Consider the following 15,829-nt stretch of genomic DNA (forward strand, 5'->3'; position numbering starts at 1 on the left):
ACAAAACTTGGCGCACTGTTATCTTAAACTATTATCTTCTCCGTTGTCTACATGTTAACTAGCAGAAATAGACACATCGGATATCACAAAAAGTAAAAACGCCATCAACAGTTTCACTAGATTTATCGTTTTCCCCTGATGCGCTAGCGTTTTTGCTCCACACACATTGGGGTCGATGGTCAGGAAAGGAATTCCAACCAAAGTTGGATGGCCGTGGGATGTGCCACTTCCCAAATGGTGCCAACCCGTCCGTCCACCACAGTGATGACCGTTCTTCTGCCTCTGCCAATGGCCAGATAAATCACCGGAGACCGTCATTCGTCATTGCAAAAAATGCAGGGGTTATTAGGTGCTACCTTTGGTGGCCCAATAAGTCATTAGAACAATCGTCTGCTGCTGATTGGCATGTGGTTAACCACGATGAGCTCTGATGTTTCTTTTTTCATTGCACTACACGATGGCTGCTGTGACTTGTGCAATACGCGTAATTGATACTGATAGGCATTGTGTTAATTATATCCTGCCCGGCTTTGCCCTAGACCATGCGCTAGGCTAGCCAACAAGTGGATATTTAATCAGTGGACGCGTAAACGAACGACACAACCTCACACACATTTGATCGAAAGGTAAATGACTCTCACTGGTCTCTCGTCTGTCTATTCGAGGACTGTGTCTGTTGGCGGTTGTCGGCACCACTTACTGGGAACTCCGGACACAAGTCGAAGTGGCCGCAACACGCGAAACGCCCTGAGCGCCTTGACGTCGAACCCTTCCTTGATTAGTGACGACAGTGCGGTGCTGATTAAACTGAGGAACAGAGACGCGTACATACAGTCAGGTAACAGGGGATGTCAGTCCGCGTTAGCATTCATAAATGGGCGAGAGAGAAGTTGTGCTTAAACGGAGTTGCATGCATGAACAATAACTTACATATAACGTTTATCAATTACCATGCATGCATAGGTATGCTTCTCTCATAATAGTTACATACGGTTTATCAGCGAGGATCTTATAAGATTAGGTTAATAAAGAACATTATTCACCAGAATAATAAAGAAGTAACCAACTTACCCTATAACAACTATGCTAAAATCTAATAAGTTCCAGACATTGCGTAGATACGCCGCTGGATGTAAAAGAAACCCATACGCGATGATCTTCATGATGCACTCGGCTGTGAAGATCACCAGGAAAATGTACTCGATGCTCTCCTGCCAACAGCGGGGCCATCGTCAGTGTCCCGGCGGCCCGGGGGTGCTGTAAAGCCACCGCGACCTGTGCCACAGCGACACAGTCAAAGGTCAGTGGAGCGGTGCGCGCTGCGGAGCCCGGGCGTGGTCCAGGGATCGACCTCTGGCCAGTGGGCACTGGCTGACGGCTGCTGTCGGCGCTCAGAGGGTCAGGGGTGACCGATTGGTGGACCGGGCAGGGAGGGCAGCCCCAATATCCGGGGTGGCAGCGGCCCACGGGCGTGGGTGGCCGCCGTATGACTGGTTTGGCTGCGGGCCAGCCGGGCTACGGAGATACCATTTCTACCCGCCGTCCGGCCAACAGCTGATCACAGCTGAACCCACCGGTCAGGAGGCCCTCAGGACAGCGCCGAGGGCCGAGAGCAGCCTCTGACGCTATCGGCAGACGGCAGATCAGCCAGTTGAATGTCTGTGGCGATAGACACCAGCACATATGACCCGGGATGTAGCTATGTATCTCGGAAATGGTATCAAGTTTCACATTGTATTGAAAAAGACACTGGAGATATTGGTACATTGGCCAAACTTTATTCTTTTCGTTTCAATAGAACTACGGTCTAAAAGCATGATCACACACTCGGTAATGCATGACCTTGCCGGTCGCCATGGTTCCTGAACAAAGCATGGCGTAAGGTCTGAACTGTGCCGGGTTCGACGAGCTCCTGAATCTCGCGTTTCGCTATTGGATATTGCCAGTGGAGTCGTTACCAGCAAGTTATAGGCGAGCAACGGATGCTAGCCGGCACAAACTTCTAACAGGCCGCGGCCAGGAAGCGAAGTTTGAGGCAGAGGAGGAGAGGGTAGCGGGGAGAGAGAGGAAGATAACAAGAGAAGAGCGTAAGATCAAAGGGAAAATAGGCATATTTAAATTGGAGCGAGAGAGGAGGAGGAGAGGGGGAGAGAGAAGAGACAAAGAGAGATTGGGAAAGAGATAGAGAGAGAAAGAGACAGAGACAGAGACAGAGAGAGAGAGAGAGAGAGAGAGAGAGAGAGAGAGAGAGAGAGAGAGAGAGAGAGAGAGAGAGAGAGAGAGAGAGAGAGAGAGAGAGAGAGAGAGAGAGAGAGAGAGAGAGAGAGAGAGGGCTGGAAGAAACGACACATTGCGGGCGCTAGATCGACCTGGACCCACTGAGTTTGCCTTCATCGTCCGGCAAAAAGCTAACAATTGGTACGTATAGTATACCGATGTCATTTGACTCTGTTGAGTCCGTAGTTCACGCCATTGGAGTTCCTGGTAGTTAAGCATCAGTTCTAATCTAATGGACTGGACGGCTGACTGTACGGCCGGCAAAATTTCCATCAGAGATGCCAAAGACGGCAGCGCAGCCCATGCCGGGTTACTATTTCAGGCCACAATGCACGAGGGACAATTTTTCACTAATTTAGCCAACAATGGTCGATATGTATGGGTTTTGGAATGAATACCAATTCGCGTTTTGCCGCGAACAGACAGTTGTAACGTTGCCATAGATGGGTTTGCATCTAAATGACACAGAATATAACTATACTGCAGGCAATGAATGATGGGCTAGTATTCACACTCGTAAAACGTTTAAAGGGACTATCCCACCTTCTAAAATGTTGTTAAAACCAGTTAAATTGTGCCCGACTTTATAGATTGGATGACCAGGAACACGGTTCTTGCATTTATTTTTCATTAAACATCTTAGGCTTCCCATATTCCAAACACAAACTTTCAAATATGTGACGTCACAGCCCAAAATTACCTCCTTCCCCAGGCCACATTACTGTCATAAAGCTGATTCTTTTTACTCTGTAGGCACCACAACAAAGTTCAGACCAAGTTTTAAGCGATTTTTCAACGAACAAACCCATTTAGATCAGAATGACTAAACGAGGTGACGTCACACTAACGGTCGCTCCATGTTGAAGATAGGGCCTTGCACAAGGCCCATTTTCAAATGAAGGGAACGAATTTCTTCAACACCAAGAGGCCGCGGGGGTTGCAATCTAGATAGATGGTGGTTTCTGAACCTCGCCGCAAACTTGGCTATCTCAACTCAAACCCCATGTTAAAGGTGGGATAGTCCCTTTAAGTGTCTTTTATGAGGATGGGTAAAACAAACAAATATAAGCGACTAGACCATGGGTTCTAATGGCCCAACTCCGCCTCTAGACAGCTCAATCGACAAGGTATATGTACCTGCGGAATGGCCGGCACTACGCACATGCGACCCGTCCCCCCTCCCCCGCTTACACGAAGACAAACATACCAGCGTACGGACCATGTGCAAACTTCCGCATTCACCGATTCCCCACCTAACATGGCCGCCTTATTTGACACGGGGGACCTCCGACCGTCTGCAAGGGCCGACTGGCACGCACGGGGATCGTAAAGACGGTGCTAAACGGCGCGAGACGGCCAGGAGGGAGGGGCGGAGTAGACACGCGTCATTAGGGTGGCCCGGCCGACCCCCAGCGGTCGCGGGCCGGTCCGGCGCTTCATGACCACGCTATTCCAGTGACTCCTTGACGGGTTCTCGGAACTAATGGAGGCCGATATGCCTAGTTACGCACGCACACACACACATGCAGCTGGCGCTGGGCAAATAAGACGGTGGTAGTGGTGACACACATATGTGAGCTACTGAGCCCAGGGAGGGAGGGGGATGTTATATGGCTGAACAGCATCAAGTGGAGTCGTTGGTGTCGCTGGAGTGGTTGTCAACTCACGAAGGTAATAATAAGTTGGTGTCTTCGATTTCTTTGATGTCGTTGTACTTACCAGTATCGAGTTTGTGTCGTTGGAGTCGCCGTTGGGATACGGCGTGTAGACCGCCAACGCCGCACAGTTGGCGAATATTGTTAGCAGAATCAAGTGCTCGAACGGCGTATGACAGAACAGTCAAGGAAACGATGCATAAACATAATGCTATTATACATACACCATTGCCGCATTGTTTAGACACGGATACGCAAAAGCAACAAAAGCGAGATACGATATGCACCGTATGCCTGCCGTGCAGAAATGCATACCTAAATCGATAACTAATCATGTGCTAAATTATTTGGCAAAAGTAGATGGCGACTATGACACGCAAAAAGATCTCTCACATGCCGTTCCTTAGTTATGGAAGCCGTGTTTTGTTTCACGCCATAGTCACCACCATGTTTTCAGGGAAATGAGACAATGAATCATTGTTAGGGAATTGTATGTCAAAATACAAAGGGCCAAGGCGTTTAGAGGCGATAATTTCTCCTCAGCCCTCTATGCGGCTCGCCGCGGGCGGCTGTAAGCACCAGTGTTACGAGGTTTGAGTCAGTGTTAGCCACCATACTTAATTCCATGCCAACCGGCTGTAACTTGCCGCTGAATTGGACAGCCGCGCCCATGGCGCAGTGTAACACTTCCACGTCACTGCCACGTGATTGAGGGAGGCGAGGTGCAAAACGTGCACTTTCGTTCCCCCGATAAATTAGCTTTTCAAACCTCATAACATTGAAGGCTTTGGTGTCGAACGGCCATCAGCACAACTACCACTCAGTCCCGACATCCCACTGAAATGGTCAGTCACTTATCTCCTCCTCCTCTGTCCCTCTACGATCAGCAGACTGCCCCTGATGGACCGTGCTGCTGCTCCTCCCCTCGCCATGTACTCGGAGCTCCACCGGAGCGGCGCGGGGGCGCCCGGCCGACCGATCGCTCGTGGGCCGTCACGCCGGGCCCATCTGCGCGCCCATGTAGCTCCTCCGCTCAGTGGTCTCTCCGGTCGGGCCGACCGGCCTCTTCCAGAGCCGACCGCCGACCGCCGCTAATGACACGGAAGTCAGCCGAGCACGACCGGCGAGCCGACGGCGGCAGGGGAGGAGGGGAGGGGGCAAGGCCGAGTCGGCAGCGGCGCGGCGGTGAAGTGAGCTTCCCGTGCCTGGCCGGCGCTCAATAGAGCCGGCGACGCGGTGCGAGCCAGCGCCGCCTGCTGCCCGGCCTGATGAGCGCGGCCGGGACCTGGACAGGTTTCCCCTGAGACGTCGCGCCGCGCGGCCGCTGGATCGAACCCCTCCCCCCGGAGAGGCTCCCTCGAATCACCGCTGGCAGCTCGGCGAGCGCGGCGCGGAGGCAGGTGTCGCTAATCCAGAGGATCAGCTGCCGGCACGGTACTTCCGATCAGACGTGTCATTTCCGTTGGCGCTTTTTGCTAAGCGAATGGTGCTGCGATAGGTTTGAGGGAAGATGTAAAATATAAAAAGGTGCCGCTTCACTTCAGCTCTATCACTTCCATTAGTCATTTCCTGCTAGTTATTGGTAGGTATTCAGCGGAAGTCAGGTTGGATGCATTAGAAATGATTTCAGCTCGGTTGCATGGCTTGCAGACCATAACTTGAAGACAACGGCATATCAGTTCAGCCTTGAACACCGCGAGCTCATTGTGCTGCCAGATGGGTGCGACTGACCACAGCGAGCTTTCACTGCGGCGGAATCGGACGAATGTTGGTATATGGACGGACGAGCCCGCCGATGCCGCGTGCCGGTGCCGCCCTACTGGATCGGGCTGCATCCTGCGTCTCTGGCGGCATTTCGCCTACCGTTCCGGCGGTCGGCTGCACTGTGGGCCGTTTGCAGAAATACCCGAACGGTGCCAAGAATGCGACCGGCGGCGGCATTGGCGCCAGGCAATGAGCGCTTCTGGCCGCGCCAGAGCGGCCGCTCCGCCAGCTGGTCACTGGCGACTCTGGCTACCGACTCTGATTCTGAATCCGATCCCAACTCCGACTCGGACTCCGACTCAGGCACTAACAGCAATCATCCACTCTGTTTCACATGTCGACCCTGCTGTGATCAACACTTGAACTAAGGCTTTGATACAGAGCCCTAGCACAGCTCTGGCTCCCATTTCCCTCCAACTGTCTCCGACTCTCTCACAGGCTCTTTCTCGGAGCTTGAGCTCCAGTCAAGTCTGGTGACGTTCCATCGAATCGTGGTTGCCGCTGTCTGGAGTCACTAGCGTTTTGCGATGCGCCCCACCTTGTGTAATAAATGAGCACACGCGTGCTGTATTGATCACTGGACAGGCTGCCTGTCATACAGTCCATGTGCATGGCTATGTGTACGTGCATTAAGGGCACGCGCCACAATGACCTCACGTCAGCGCTGTGTCCATTATGCATGACATCATACACCTGACCGCGGCTGACCTACAGACAGTTTCCAGAAGGCACAAAGGGCAGACCACCGAGCAGCGCCCTGGACAGTCTGTAGCTGCCCTAATTCAGATGAATGGGTCAGGAGCGCTGGCGATGAGCAGGAACTAGGTTAACATGGTCCAATAAATTTCATTTTAGCTTTTAAAAACCGACCGGGTCAGGGGAGAATTCAATAACGGAGTTCCCGGAACATTTTTGCCACTTGCCGTAAATCCGTAACTTAAGAAGGTCCAGAAGCTAACGCGATAAGCCAAAGCTTTTCACCGAAAATACTATCATGCACCTACATACACCATGATTCAGGTCAATAAAAGGAGTCAAAGGCCAAGATGAGTCTTGGCCGACATACCGATTTCAAGACTTGATAATGCAAAGTTAAGTCTTGAGGCAATGTTCACGAAAGGTCACGATCACGAACGGTAGAAACTGTATGCATTGAATACCTAACTACCAACCAATTAACTATTCACTCAATGTCAGTCAGACATTTCAGTTATTTGTGATATGTGCTTATCGGTGAAGCCAACAAATTTCAGTTATCCTCAGTCTCTGAACCGTTTTTTACGACTGCCACCTGCTTCTGTTGATTGATCTATTGATTGCGTTGCCTACATCAAGATCCATCTCAACCCAATCACATAACTAGAGCACAGAAGAGTCTCCCACCCGCCGTAATAAAGGATATTTCCACTCGACGACCCGGATGCAGACTTGCCGCAGCGGGTTGCTGAGTGTGAGGCAGCAGAGCGCGCGCGCCGGCCGGTCCGGCTGCGGCTTCACGGCGCGGCGCGTCGGCCGCCGCGGCGCCTCCGACGCCGGCCGACCGTTGGGCTGCATGGTGCGGGCGCGCGCCGCCGCCGCCGCCGACGGCACGCCGGTGGTCACCGACGCTACCGACGGGCCGCCGCCGACCGTCGGCGAGCCGCCGCCGCCATCTGAAATCAGACAGACACTCCGTCAGCGCACTGCGGACGACGGACATCGCGGGCCAAACTGCAAATAAGTTTCCTGGATGCACACCGCAAAATGCAAATAGGGAGGACCGTGGCGAGCCGTATGCCGCTCCGCCATGCTTACTGTTCTGTCTCTCCGTGATCAGCATGAGGATCAGCGTCTGAGCAATGGCGCCGAGACTTTTGGCATAAATTTGGTTGCATAAGCACAAGTCTTACGAGCACAATGTAATAAAATATTATTATTTCTCCTTCAGATAGATACAGTACGGATATTGACTGTAGTTGGAACGGCAACTGCCAAAACGATCAATGCCTGTAGGTTTATTTTCTTAGCTTTTGTAGAACAGTTAAAAATCTCCCATCCCAAAGGTCACTTAGCAAGGCATAACTGAGCCGATCGGCACAGACAGCGATGACGTCACAGATTCTGTGCTGACGTCACTGCCCGGTGAAAGTAGCGGGTAGCGCCGTTGATGTCTAGTGCCGGGTATCTGGTTCGAATTAAAGGGACTATCCCACCTTCTAAAATGTTGTTAAAACCAGCTAAATTGTGCCCGACTTTATAGATTGGATGACCAGGAACACGGTTCTGGCATTTATTTTTTATTAAACATCTTAGGCTTCCCATATTCCAAACACAAACTTTCAAATATGTGACGTCACAGCCCAAAATTACCTCCTTCCCCAGGCCACATTACTGTCATAAAGCTGATTCTTTTTACTCTGTAGGCACCACAACAAAGTTCAGACCAAGTTTTACACGATTTTTCAACGAACAAACCCATTTAAATCAGAATGACTAAACGATGTGACGTCACACTAACGGTCGCTCCATGTTGAAGATAGGGCCTTGTACAAGGCCCATTTTCAAATGAAGGGAACGAATTTCTTCAACACCAAGAGGCCGCGGGGGTTGCAACCTAGATAGATAGTGGTTTCTGAACCTCGCCGCAAACTTGGCTATCTCAACTCAAACCCCATGTTAAAGGTGGGATAGTCCCTTTAAAGCCGACTTCTGCACAGACTAACAAACCACATCCTGATGAGCGTAACGCACTGCGTTCGATCCTCACTAAACTAGCGCACAAGGTCACTATGAGGTATACTGTGCTGTGATGGCACGTCTCTATGACGTCCGACGTCACCCGGTCACGGCACGTCACCCGGATGACGTGAGCCGCCGTGACGTGGGGAGGAGCCAGCGACAGATGGCCGGCCTCTGATGACGGAGGAGAAGCGAGGGGCGCGCCGATGACGACCCTGTCAGTGCGACAGAGACGAGGGGCGGGGCGATGACCCTGGTAGTATGACGCGACGACTTTGTATCGGCCGGTATCTGTTAGCTTGCTATGGTAGGAGAAATTCAAACTCCGTCGTCCACGTCTTTCTAATTTGCATCATTATCAGTCGGACTGTCGGCTCTGCTAAGTGCTAGCCAAGCAGTTTATCTCTGTTCCAATCTAGATGACTGGGAGCTATGCAGCTATTGTGTTTTCACGACATCGTCTCTTCTCCTCTCGCCCTTCTGTAGTTTGTCGCGAGAGAGTAACATTCTCTGTAGCAAAATCGAGATCCGTCATCAAATCTCAATACCCTTTGCTAGTGACACTTTGCTGAAGCCAGGCATATCAATAACGACTACGGAAGCTCAAAACTGTCGGCTTACTCGTCGAGGTCGCCTCTAATGACTGCCTGTTTCACCATGATATCATTAAATCGGGAACTAGCGATCCCAGTGTTAAATTATATCTCATTCGATAAACACATTTCAGAGCCCTTCATTGTGCGATGATCACTAACATCTTAATAATGAGCGCTTTCTTGTATGAATTGAGAAGAGTGCATTGCCGCATGCAGATTGCCAGATCATTCAGTCTACTACTCGTACAGTTGGCTGCTTGTTTAACGCTGGTTGGTAGACGGTGGTGACAATTTGGGCCAGTGACGTCATATAGAAGCAGACCGGAATCGTGCCAATCTTTCCGCTAATTATCCTGTGTTATTACGGTTGGCCGTAAAATTAAGTAGGTCGCCCCGAAAGACATCTTGGCATCAGACCATGGGACAACCAGTATGCTCTGCTTTATGTTCATGCTCTCGCAAATTTCGAATTCAGATGCTGATTTCTTATGCATAACGTTTCACTACATTCATGCACAATGCACATAATGCATTCTACTTGCGTCATGATATTTATACGGTTTCATACGCTCACATTCTTTTTTTTTTCTCTCCATTAGATATCTGAAGTTGTATCTACTATTTATAAATCTTAAAAAGTCCGCCGCCGGTTACTCCCAAAAAGGCTTATTGCGGCGCCGTCGATTGACGCAAGAGGGTGAAATTTTCACGACTCGTGGGTCACGTCATTCAACAGGTCGTATTAAATTTTGGGCACGATGCGGCCGGGGGTGCGCCCGTGGCGCGTGCTCATGTGCGCCATAGGGTTAGCATTAGAATCGGCAAAAACGGGCCATTGCTCGGGAATGGTAAGGGCTACGGGGGTGAAATTTTCACGCCAAGTCGATCGCGTGCACTCATTTGTCGTAATAAATTTTCGACGGTGTGGGTTCAGCGGTGTGCACGTGGTGGGGCCGCGGTCGGCGCCGAGCAAAACGCTCGTGCTTTAGACTCAGTTGTTCGCTTAAAAACCTGAGTGAAAATAATCAGACAACGAAGGCCGACACAAGGCACCGCTCGCCAAGGGGATTCGCCAGTAAATACAATTAATTTGTTTTTGCAATATCTCAGCCGTTTCTGGGCCGATTTAGCTGAAACTTGGACTGTCGGTGGCAGTGTAGGGTAGGGTAGGGTAGGGTAGGGTAGGGTAGGGTAGGGTAGGGTAGGGTAGGGTAGGGTAGGGTAGTGTAGGGGTAGGGTAGGGTAGGGTAGGGTAGGGTAGGGTAGGGTAGGGTAGGTTAGTGTAGGAGTAGGGTAGGGTAGGGTAGGGAAGAGTAGGGTAGGGTAGGGTAAGGTAGGGTAGTGTATGAGTAGGGTAGGGTAGGGTAGGGTAGGGTAGGATAGTGTATAGTGTAGGGGTAGGGTAGGGTAGGTTAGGGTAGTGTAGGGGTAGGGTAGGGTAGGGGTAGGGGTAGGGTAAGGTAGGTTAGTGTAGGAGTAGGGTAAGGTAGGTTAGTGTAGGAGTAGGGTAGGGTAGGGTAGGGTAAGGTAGGGTAGTGTATGAGTAGGGTAGGGTAGGGTAGGGTAGGGTAGGATAGGGTAAGGTAGGGTAGGTTAGGGTCGGGTAGGGTAGGGGCAGGGTAGGGTAGGGTAGGGTAGGGAAGGGTAGGGTAGGGTAGTGGTAAGATAGGGTAGGGTAGTGTAGGGGTAGGGTAGGGTATGGTAGGGTAGGGTAGTGTAGGGGTAGGGTAGGAGGGTAGGGTAGGGTAGTGTAGGGGTAGGGTAGGGTAGGGAAGGGTAGGGTAGTGGTATGGTATGGTAGGGTAGTGTAGGGGTAGGGTAGGGTATGGTAGGGTAGTGTAGGGGTAGGGTAGGGTAGGGTAGGGTAGGGTTGAGTTAAAAAAGGGCCCAACATACAAAACACTTGAACATCCCGCAACTATCACCATCCCTTACAGTTTTAAAAACAGCTAACCAAATCTACCCAAATAATATGGCTAAAAATACAAGTCAATCACCCAAAACTAATGCACCCGTAACATAACATAAATCAAAACATACAGTTATCGCGTAAACCTGTACCTCTAGTCTATATTATAAATCCTAAAAAGTCCGCCGCCCACGCCGCCGTCGGGGTTACTCCCTAAAAGGCTTATTGCGGCGCCGTCGATTGACGCAGGAGGGTGAAATTTTCACGACTCGTGGGTCACGTAATAAAACAGGTTGTATTAAATTTTGGGCACGATGCGGCCGGGGGTGCGCCCGTGGCGCGTGCTCATGTGCGCCATAGGGTTAGCATTAGAATCGGCAAAAACAGGCTATTGCTCGGGAACGGTAAGGGCTACGGGGGTGAAATTTTCACGCCAAGTCGATCGCGAGCACTCATTTGTCGTATTAAATTTTTGACGGTGTGGGTTCAGCGGTGTGCACGTGGTGGGGCCGCGACCGGCGCCGAGCAAAAGGCTCGTGCTTTAGGCTCAGTTGTTCGCTCAAAAACTGAGTCAAAAGCATCAGAGCCGGGAGGTCGTTGACCTTTGACAACGAAGGCCGACACAAGGCACCGCTCGCCAAGGGGATTCGCCAGTAAATACATACAATTAATTTGTTTTTGCAATATCTCAGCCGTTTCTCGGCTGATTTAGCTGAAACTTGGACGGTCGGTGGTAGTGTAAGGTAGGGTAGGGTTGGGTAGGGTAGGGTAGGCTAGGGGTAGGGTAGGGTAGGGTAGTGTAGGGGTAGGGGTAGGGTAGGGTAGGGGTAGGGTAGGGTAGGGTAGGGGTAGGGTAGGGTAGGGTAGTGTAAGGGTAGGGTAGCGGTAGGGTAGGGTAGGGTAGGGTAGTGTAAGGGTAGGGTAGGGTAGGGTAGGGTAGTGTAGGGGTAGGGTAGGGTAGGGTAGTGTAGGGGTAAGGTAGGATAGGGGTGGGTAGGGTAGGGTAGGGTAGGTTAGGGTAGTGTAAGGGTAGTGTAGGGTAGGGTAGGGTAGGGTAGGGTAGGGTAGGGTAGGGTAGGGTAGGGTAGGGTAGGGTAGAGTAGGGTAGGGTAGTGTAGGGGTAGGGTAGGGTAGGGTAGGTAGGGTAGGGGTAGGGTAGGGTAGGGTAGGGTAGGGTAGGGGTAGGGTAGGGTAGAGTAGGGTAGTGTAGGGGTAGGGGTAGGGTAGGGTAGGGTAGGGTAGGGGATTGTAGGGTAGGGTAGGGTAGGGGTAGGGTAGGGTAGCGTAGTTTAGGGTGGGGTTGGGGTAGGGTAGGGTAGGGTAGGGTAGTGTAAGGGTAGGGTAGGGTAGGGTAGGGTAGGGTTAGGGGTAGGGTATGGTATGGTATGGTAGGGTAGGGTAGGGTAGGGAAGGTTGAATTGAGTAACATCCTAACTTACAAAGGGCTCGAACAACTCGCATGCATCACCATCATACTTCACAGTTCAATTAAAAGCAGTTACCCAGTTCTTCACAAATAATACCAATAAAAATGCAAGTTTCTTCACCCAAACTAATGCATCCGTTAATCATACATATCAAAACATACAGTTATCGCGCAAACCTGTACCTCTAGTGAGCCATAAAGTCAGGCGAGCGACACCTGGTCGATTTCAAGAAATTGTGAGCAACTCCTCCAGCCTTCGCTGCTATGCTGGCACAGTGTTCATGGAATTTCATCTCGTTTCCCTAAATTTTATGTGCCAAGAGTTACATTTAACCTCATTTCTCCAGCCCTCCCTGTGTTAAACGTTTGACTGCGATCGCGCACTGGCGCACAGGCCTGCCAGCGGCGGCGGCAGCGGCACTCGCGCTCCTGTTTATTGCATTACAGCGGCGCACTCGCGTGGCGGCCTGCCGGCCAGCGGCGCATTCGAGGCGGCCTTTCGAGCGGCCATTAGCGAATAACGACGACACGTGGGCAGGCAACTGGTAAGCGGCACGCTCCGCACCGACCGCACCGCACTGCACACCGGCGGCCACTGCGCACCGCCCGGCGGGAGGGTGGGTGGCAGTGGCGCATCGGCAGATCGGCACCACGCCATCGACTCGGGAAGATCACTGATCATGTATAGGTGCACGCAAGTGTGCTTGGTGCGTGCTTCTGTGCCGTCATGAGGTGGTTAACTAAAGGGGACTCGGCATAAATATGTCTGAGTGCCTTCGACAGCAATGTTGACATGTCAGCGAGAATTGATGGTCAGGTGCAAAGTAAAGAATGCTTTGTGTATGACTAAATGTAACGAACGAGGCAATCAACCACCTGCGCTGGAACAACAAAACTGCATTCCAAAAATATATTTAAATAACGTAAATAGTTATTAACCTCGTCAACTCGGTTGGTGGACAGGCGTTCCACCGGTAACCAAGGAGAAACCACGACTTAAAGGTCAGGAGGTTAATAACCTCATAGGGTCGGACGCCGTCCTGCATGGACAGACTGTCACGGGTCTTACCCCATGAGAGATCAGTAAAAACTTAGGGAAATCGAGACTTTTATGAAGGCTGATTATTCAGCCGCCGCGCTGCCTAGGCCACCTCTGGCCCGCCGCTGACAGTGGAGTGCGGTTTTACTACAGTAACGTCAAGATGACCCCGTGTCTAGACAGAATTGACAACCGGATGAAGTCGGAATATTCCTCGATTGGTGCGGGACTGACACCAAGCTGACTTGTTAGATAAGACTACGAAGATGACCGGTGTCAGTAGATTTACCGAAGCCCTTTGATTTGATCGTCAGAAATGGCATGACCATGCGCTGTAAAACTGACGGTGACCGGAAACGAAGATCTCTGCGACACCAATCTCCAGACACCAGAAAAACTATGACTGTTCTGACTGGTGTCAATACTGGTGCTTATGACTGGTGTCATTATGTCACTGACTGGTGTCATTGGCTGGTGAGGCTGATATGGCTGGTGTCAGTATCTGGGTCTGGTGCCAGTGACTCGTGTCTGTGACTGGTGGCGGACTGTTGGGCTGTTGGTGTTTGGTGTCACTAGTGTCACTGATGTCACTGACTGGTGTCAGTGTCTGGTGCCCCTGGTTTGGTGTATGGCTGGTGTCCGACTGTCGATGCCAACTGAAGTGTGCCCGGGCCCACTGTCTGGTGTCCTGTCTGGCATCAGACTGTTGGTGTCTGTGTCACTATCTGGTGTCTGTGACTGGTGTCAGGCTGTCTGGTATCACTGTCTGGTGTCTGTGACTGGTGTCAGGCTGTCTGGTGTCACTGTCTGGTGTCACTGTCTGGCATCAGACTGTTGGTGTCTGTCTCACTGTCTGGTGTCACTGTCTGGTGTCTGTGACTGGCGTCAGACTGTTGGTGTCTGTCTCACTGTCTGGTGTCACTGTCTGGTGTCTGTGACTGGCGTCAGACTGTTGGTGTCTGTCTCACTGTCTGGTGTCACTGTCTGGTGTCTGTGACTGGCGTCAGACTGTTGGTGTCTGTCTCACTGTCTGGTGTCACTGTCTGGTGTCTGTGACTGGCGTCAGACTGTTGATGTCTGTCTCACTGTCTGGTGTCACTGTCTGGCGGCTGCACGATGCCCCACAATCAGCGCAGCGGTAATGGCCCGGCCGTGTCTCGGCCTGCCGCCAGTCAGGTTCACTGTCTGCCCTCTGCCCCCGATCGGCACCAGGCTAATGCGCCGAGATGGTCGCACACACTGCGGCAGATCCGGCGCGGCGGCGGCCATTGCGACGGATCCGGGCGTCGAGCGACAAATCGGCTGTGACGCGCTGAGTGGCGGAACAGACGCGCCCGGCGACCGATATCGGCAGAGAGCCCCTGCGACCGGTCCCGGAGGAGAGGAGGGACCGAGGACACAAGGCTGAGGATATGGGGCCAGACCGATCGTGGGCAAGGCCCAGAGGAGAGAAGGGACAGGGTAACCAAGGCTGAGGATATGGGGCCAGACCGAACACGGCCCATAGGGAGAGGCATGGACGGTGCTCTCCGAGGATATGGAGAATCAGACCAATTGAGCGACGGAATGACACTGCAGTCGCCCTGCAGGAGATGAAAATCGTTCCTCGAAAATCGAGATGAAGCGCTTATGATATGGGGAAGCAGGTGAAGTGAAATGTGACTGCTATTTCCTCGGTAGACGGTGTGGTAGAATGAACGGCTTTAAACGTTCATTTGGCGGCTTTCCCCAGAGAAATGTCGTGGATTTTCGCACCGGACACCGCTTGGAATTACTCCGACAGTATAATGTATTCTGAGAGTGGAACAGTGCTGACGATGCTTCCGGTCGCAGAAATCACCGGAATTTCGGCGTCTTGGCCACTATGGGGCCTCCACAATGAGACAATGGGTCTTCGGCGGACGCTGTCAGAGCAGGCTTCGGAAACGAAAACGGCGATTCAGAATATTGGGCATTGAAAGCTGAATGTGAAGCTGAAAAGACCATTACTAAATACATAGGCATAAAACTTCTCTGATATAGTAAAAAGGGTTCTATTGACATTCTGGTAGAGACCTATGGTTGAAATATCTATTATGCATTAAATTGATTATTTTGATAATTCTCCTTATGTCGAGGTTAAAAAGGCATCCAGCCAATTGAAAATATGACTTCTGTATCAGCTTTCATTTAAAGTTAGGTATAATTAACCTCACCTAAAGCTGAAAACACCGGGAAAATATGGAAGCAGGGTGTTCACTGTGTGCACAGGAAATCGGAGAGACACACAGCGATCAAGAGCTCGAAGAAAACTGAGCTTAGGCTAACTACCATCGGCGCCAACCCTCGGTGGCCCGTGCCAGAACGGTTAGCCTACGACACCATTCAGATCATCACTATCTTAGCGAGCAGATCACTGCTATCTAAGCGATGATATGTCCGACATCTGCGTTATCACCGAGACCC

General features: G+C 51.5%; 1 protein-coding gene across 1 annotated transcript in view; it reads right to left on the reverse strand.

Annotated features, from left to right (window-relative positions):
* LOC122367487 (muscle calcium channel subunit alpha-1-like) overlaps positions 1–7,314 on the reverse strand; it is a 56,078-nt gene extending 48,764 nt beyond the window's left edge. The window contains exons 1-4 of the mRNA XM_043340596.1: positions 7,099–7,314; positions 3,997–4,102; positions 1,072–1,211; positions 701–807 (exon numbers count right to left, since the gene is read on the reverse strand). Of these exons, the coding sequence (XP_043196531.1) occupies positions 701–807; positions 1,072–1,211; positions 3,997–4,102; positions 7,099–7,250 (505 nt within the window). The 5' untranslated portion in view covers positions 7,251–7,314. The remainder of the gene's footprint in view (positions 1–700; positions 808–1,071; positions 1,212–3,996; positions 4,103–7,098) is intronic.
* Between the last annotated feature and the right edge of the window lie 8,515 nt (positions 7,315–15,829).

This window comes from Amphibalanus amphitrite, unplaced genomic scaffold (assembly GCF_019059575.1).
Source record: "Amphibalanus amphitrite isolate SeventyFive unplaced genomic scaffold, NRLGWU_Aamphi_draft 000873F_arrow, whole genome shotgun sequence".
Classification (NCBI taxonomy): domain Eukaryota; kingdom Metazoa; phylum Arthropoda; class Thecostraca; order Balanomorpha; family Balanidae; genus Amphibalanus; species Amphibalanus amphitrite.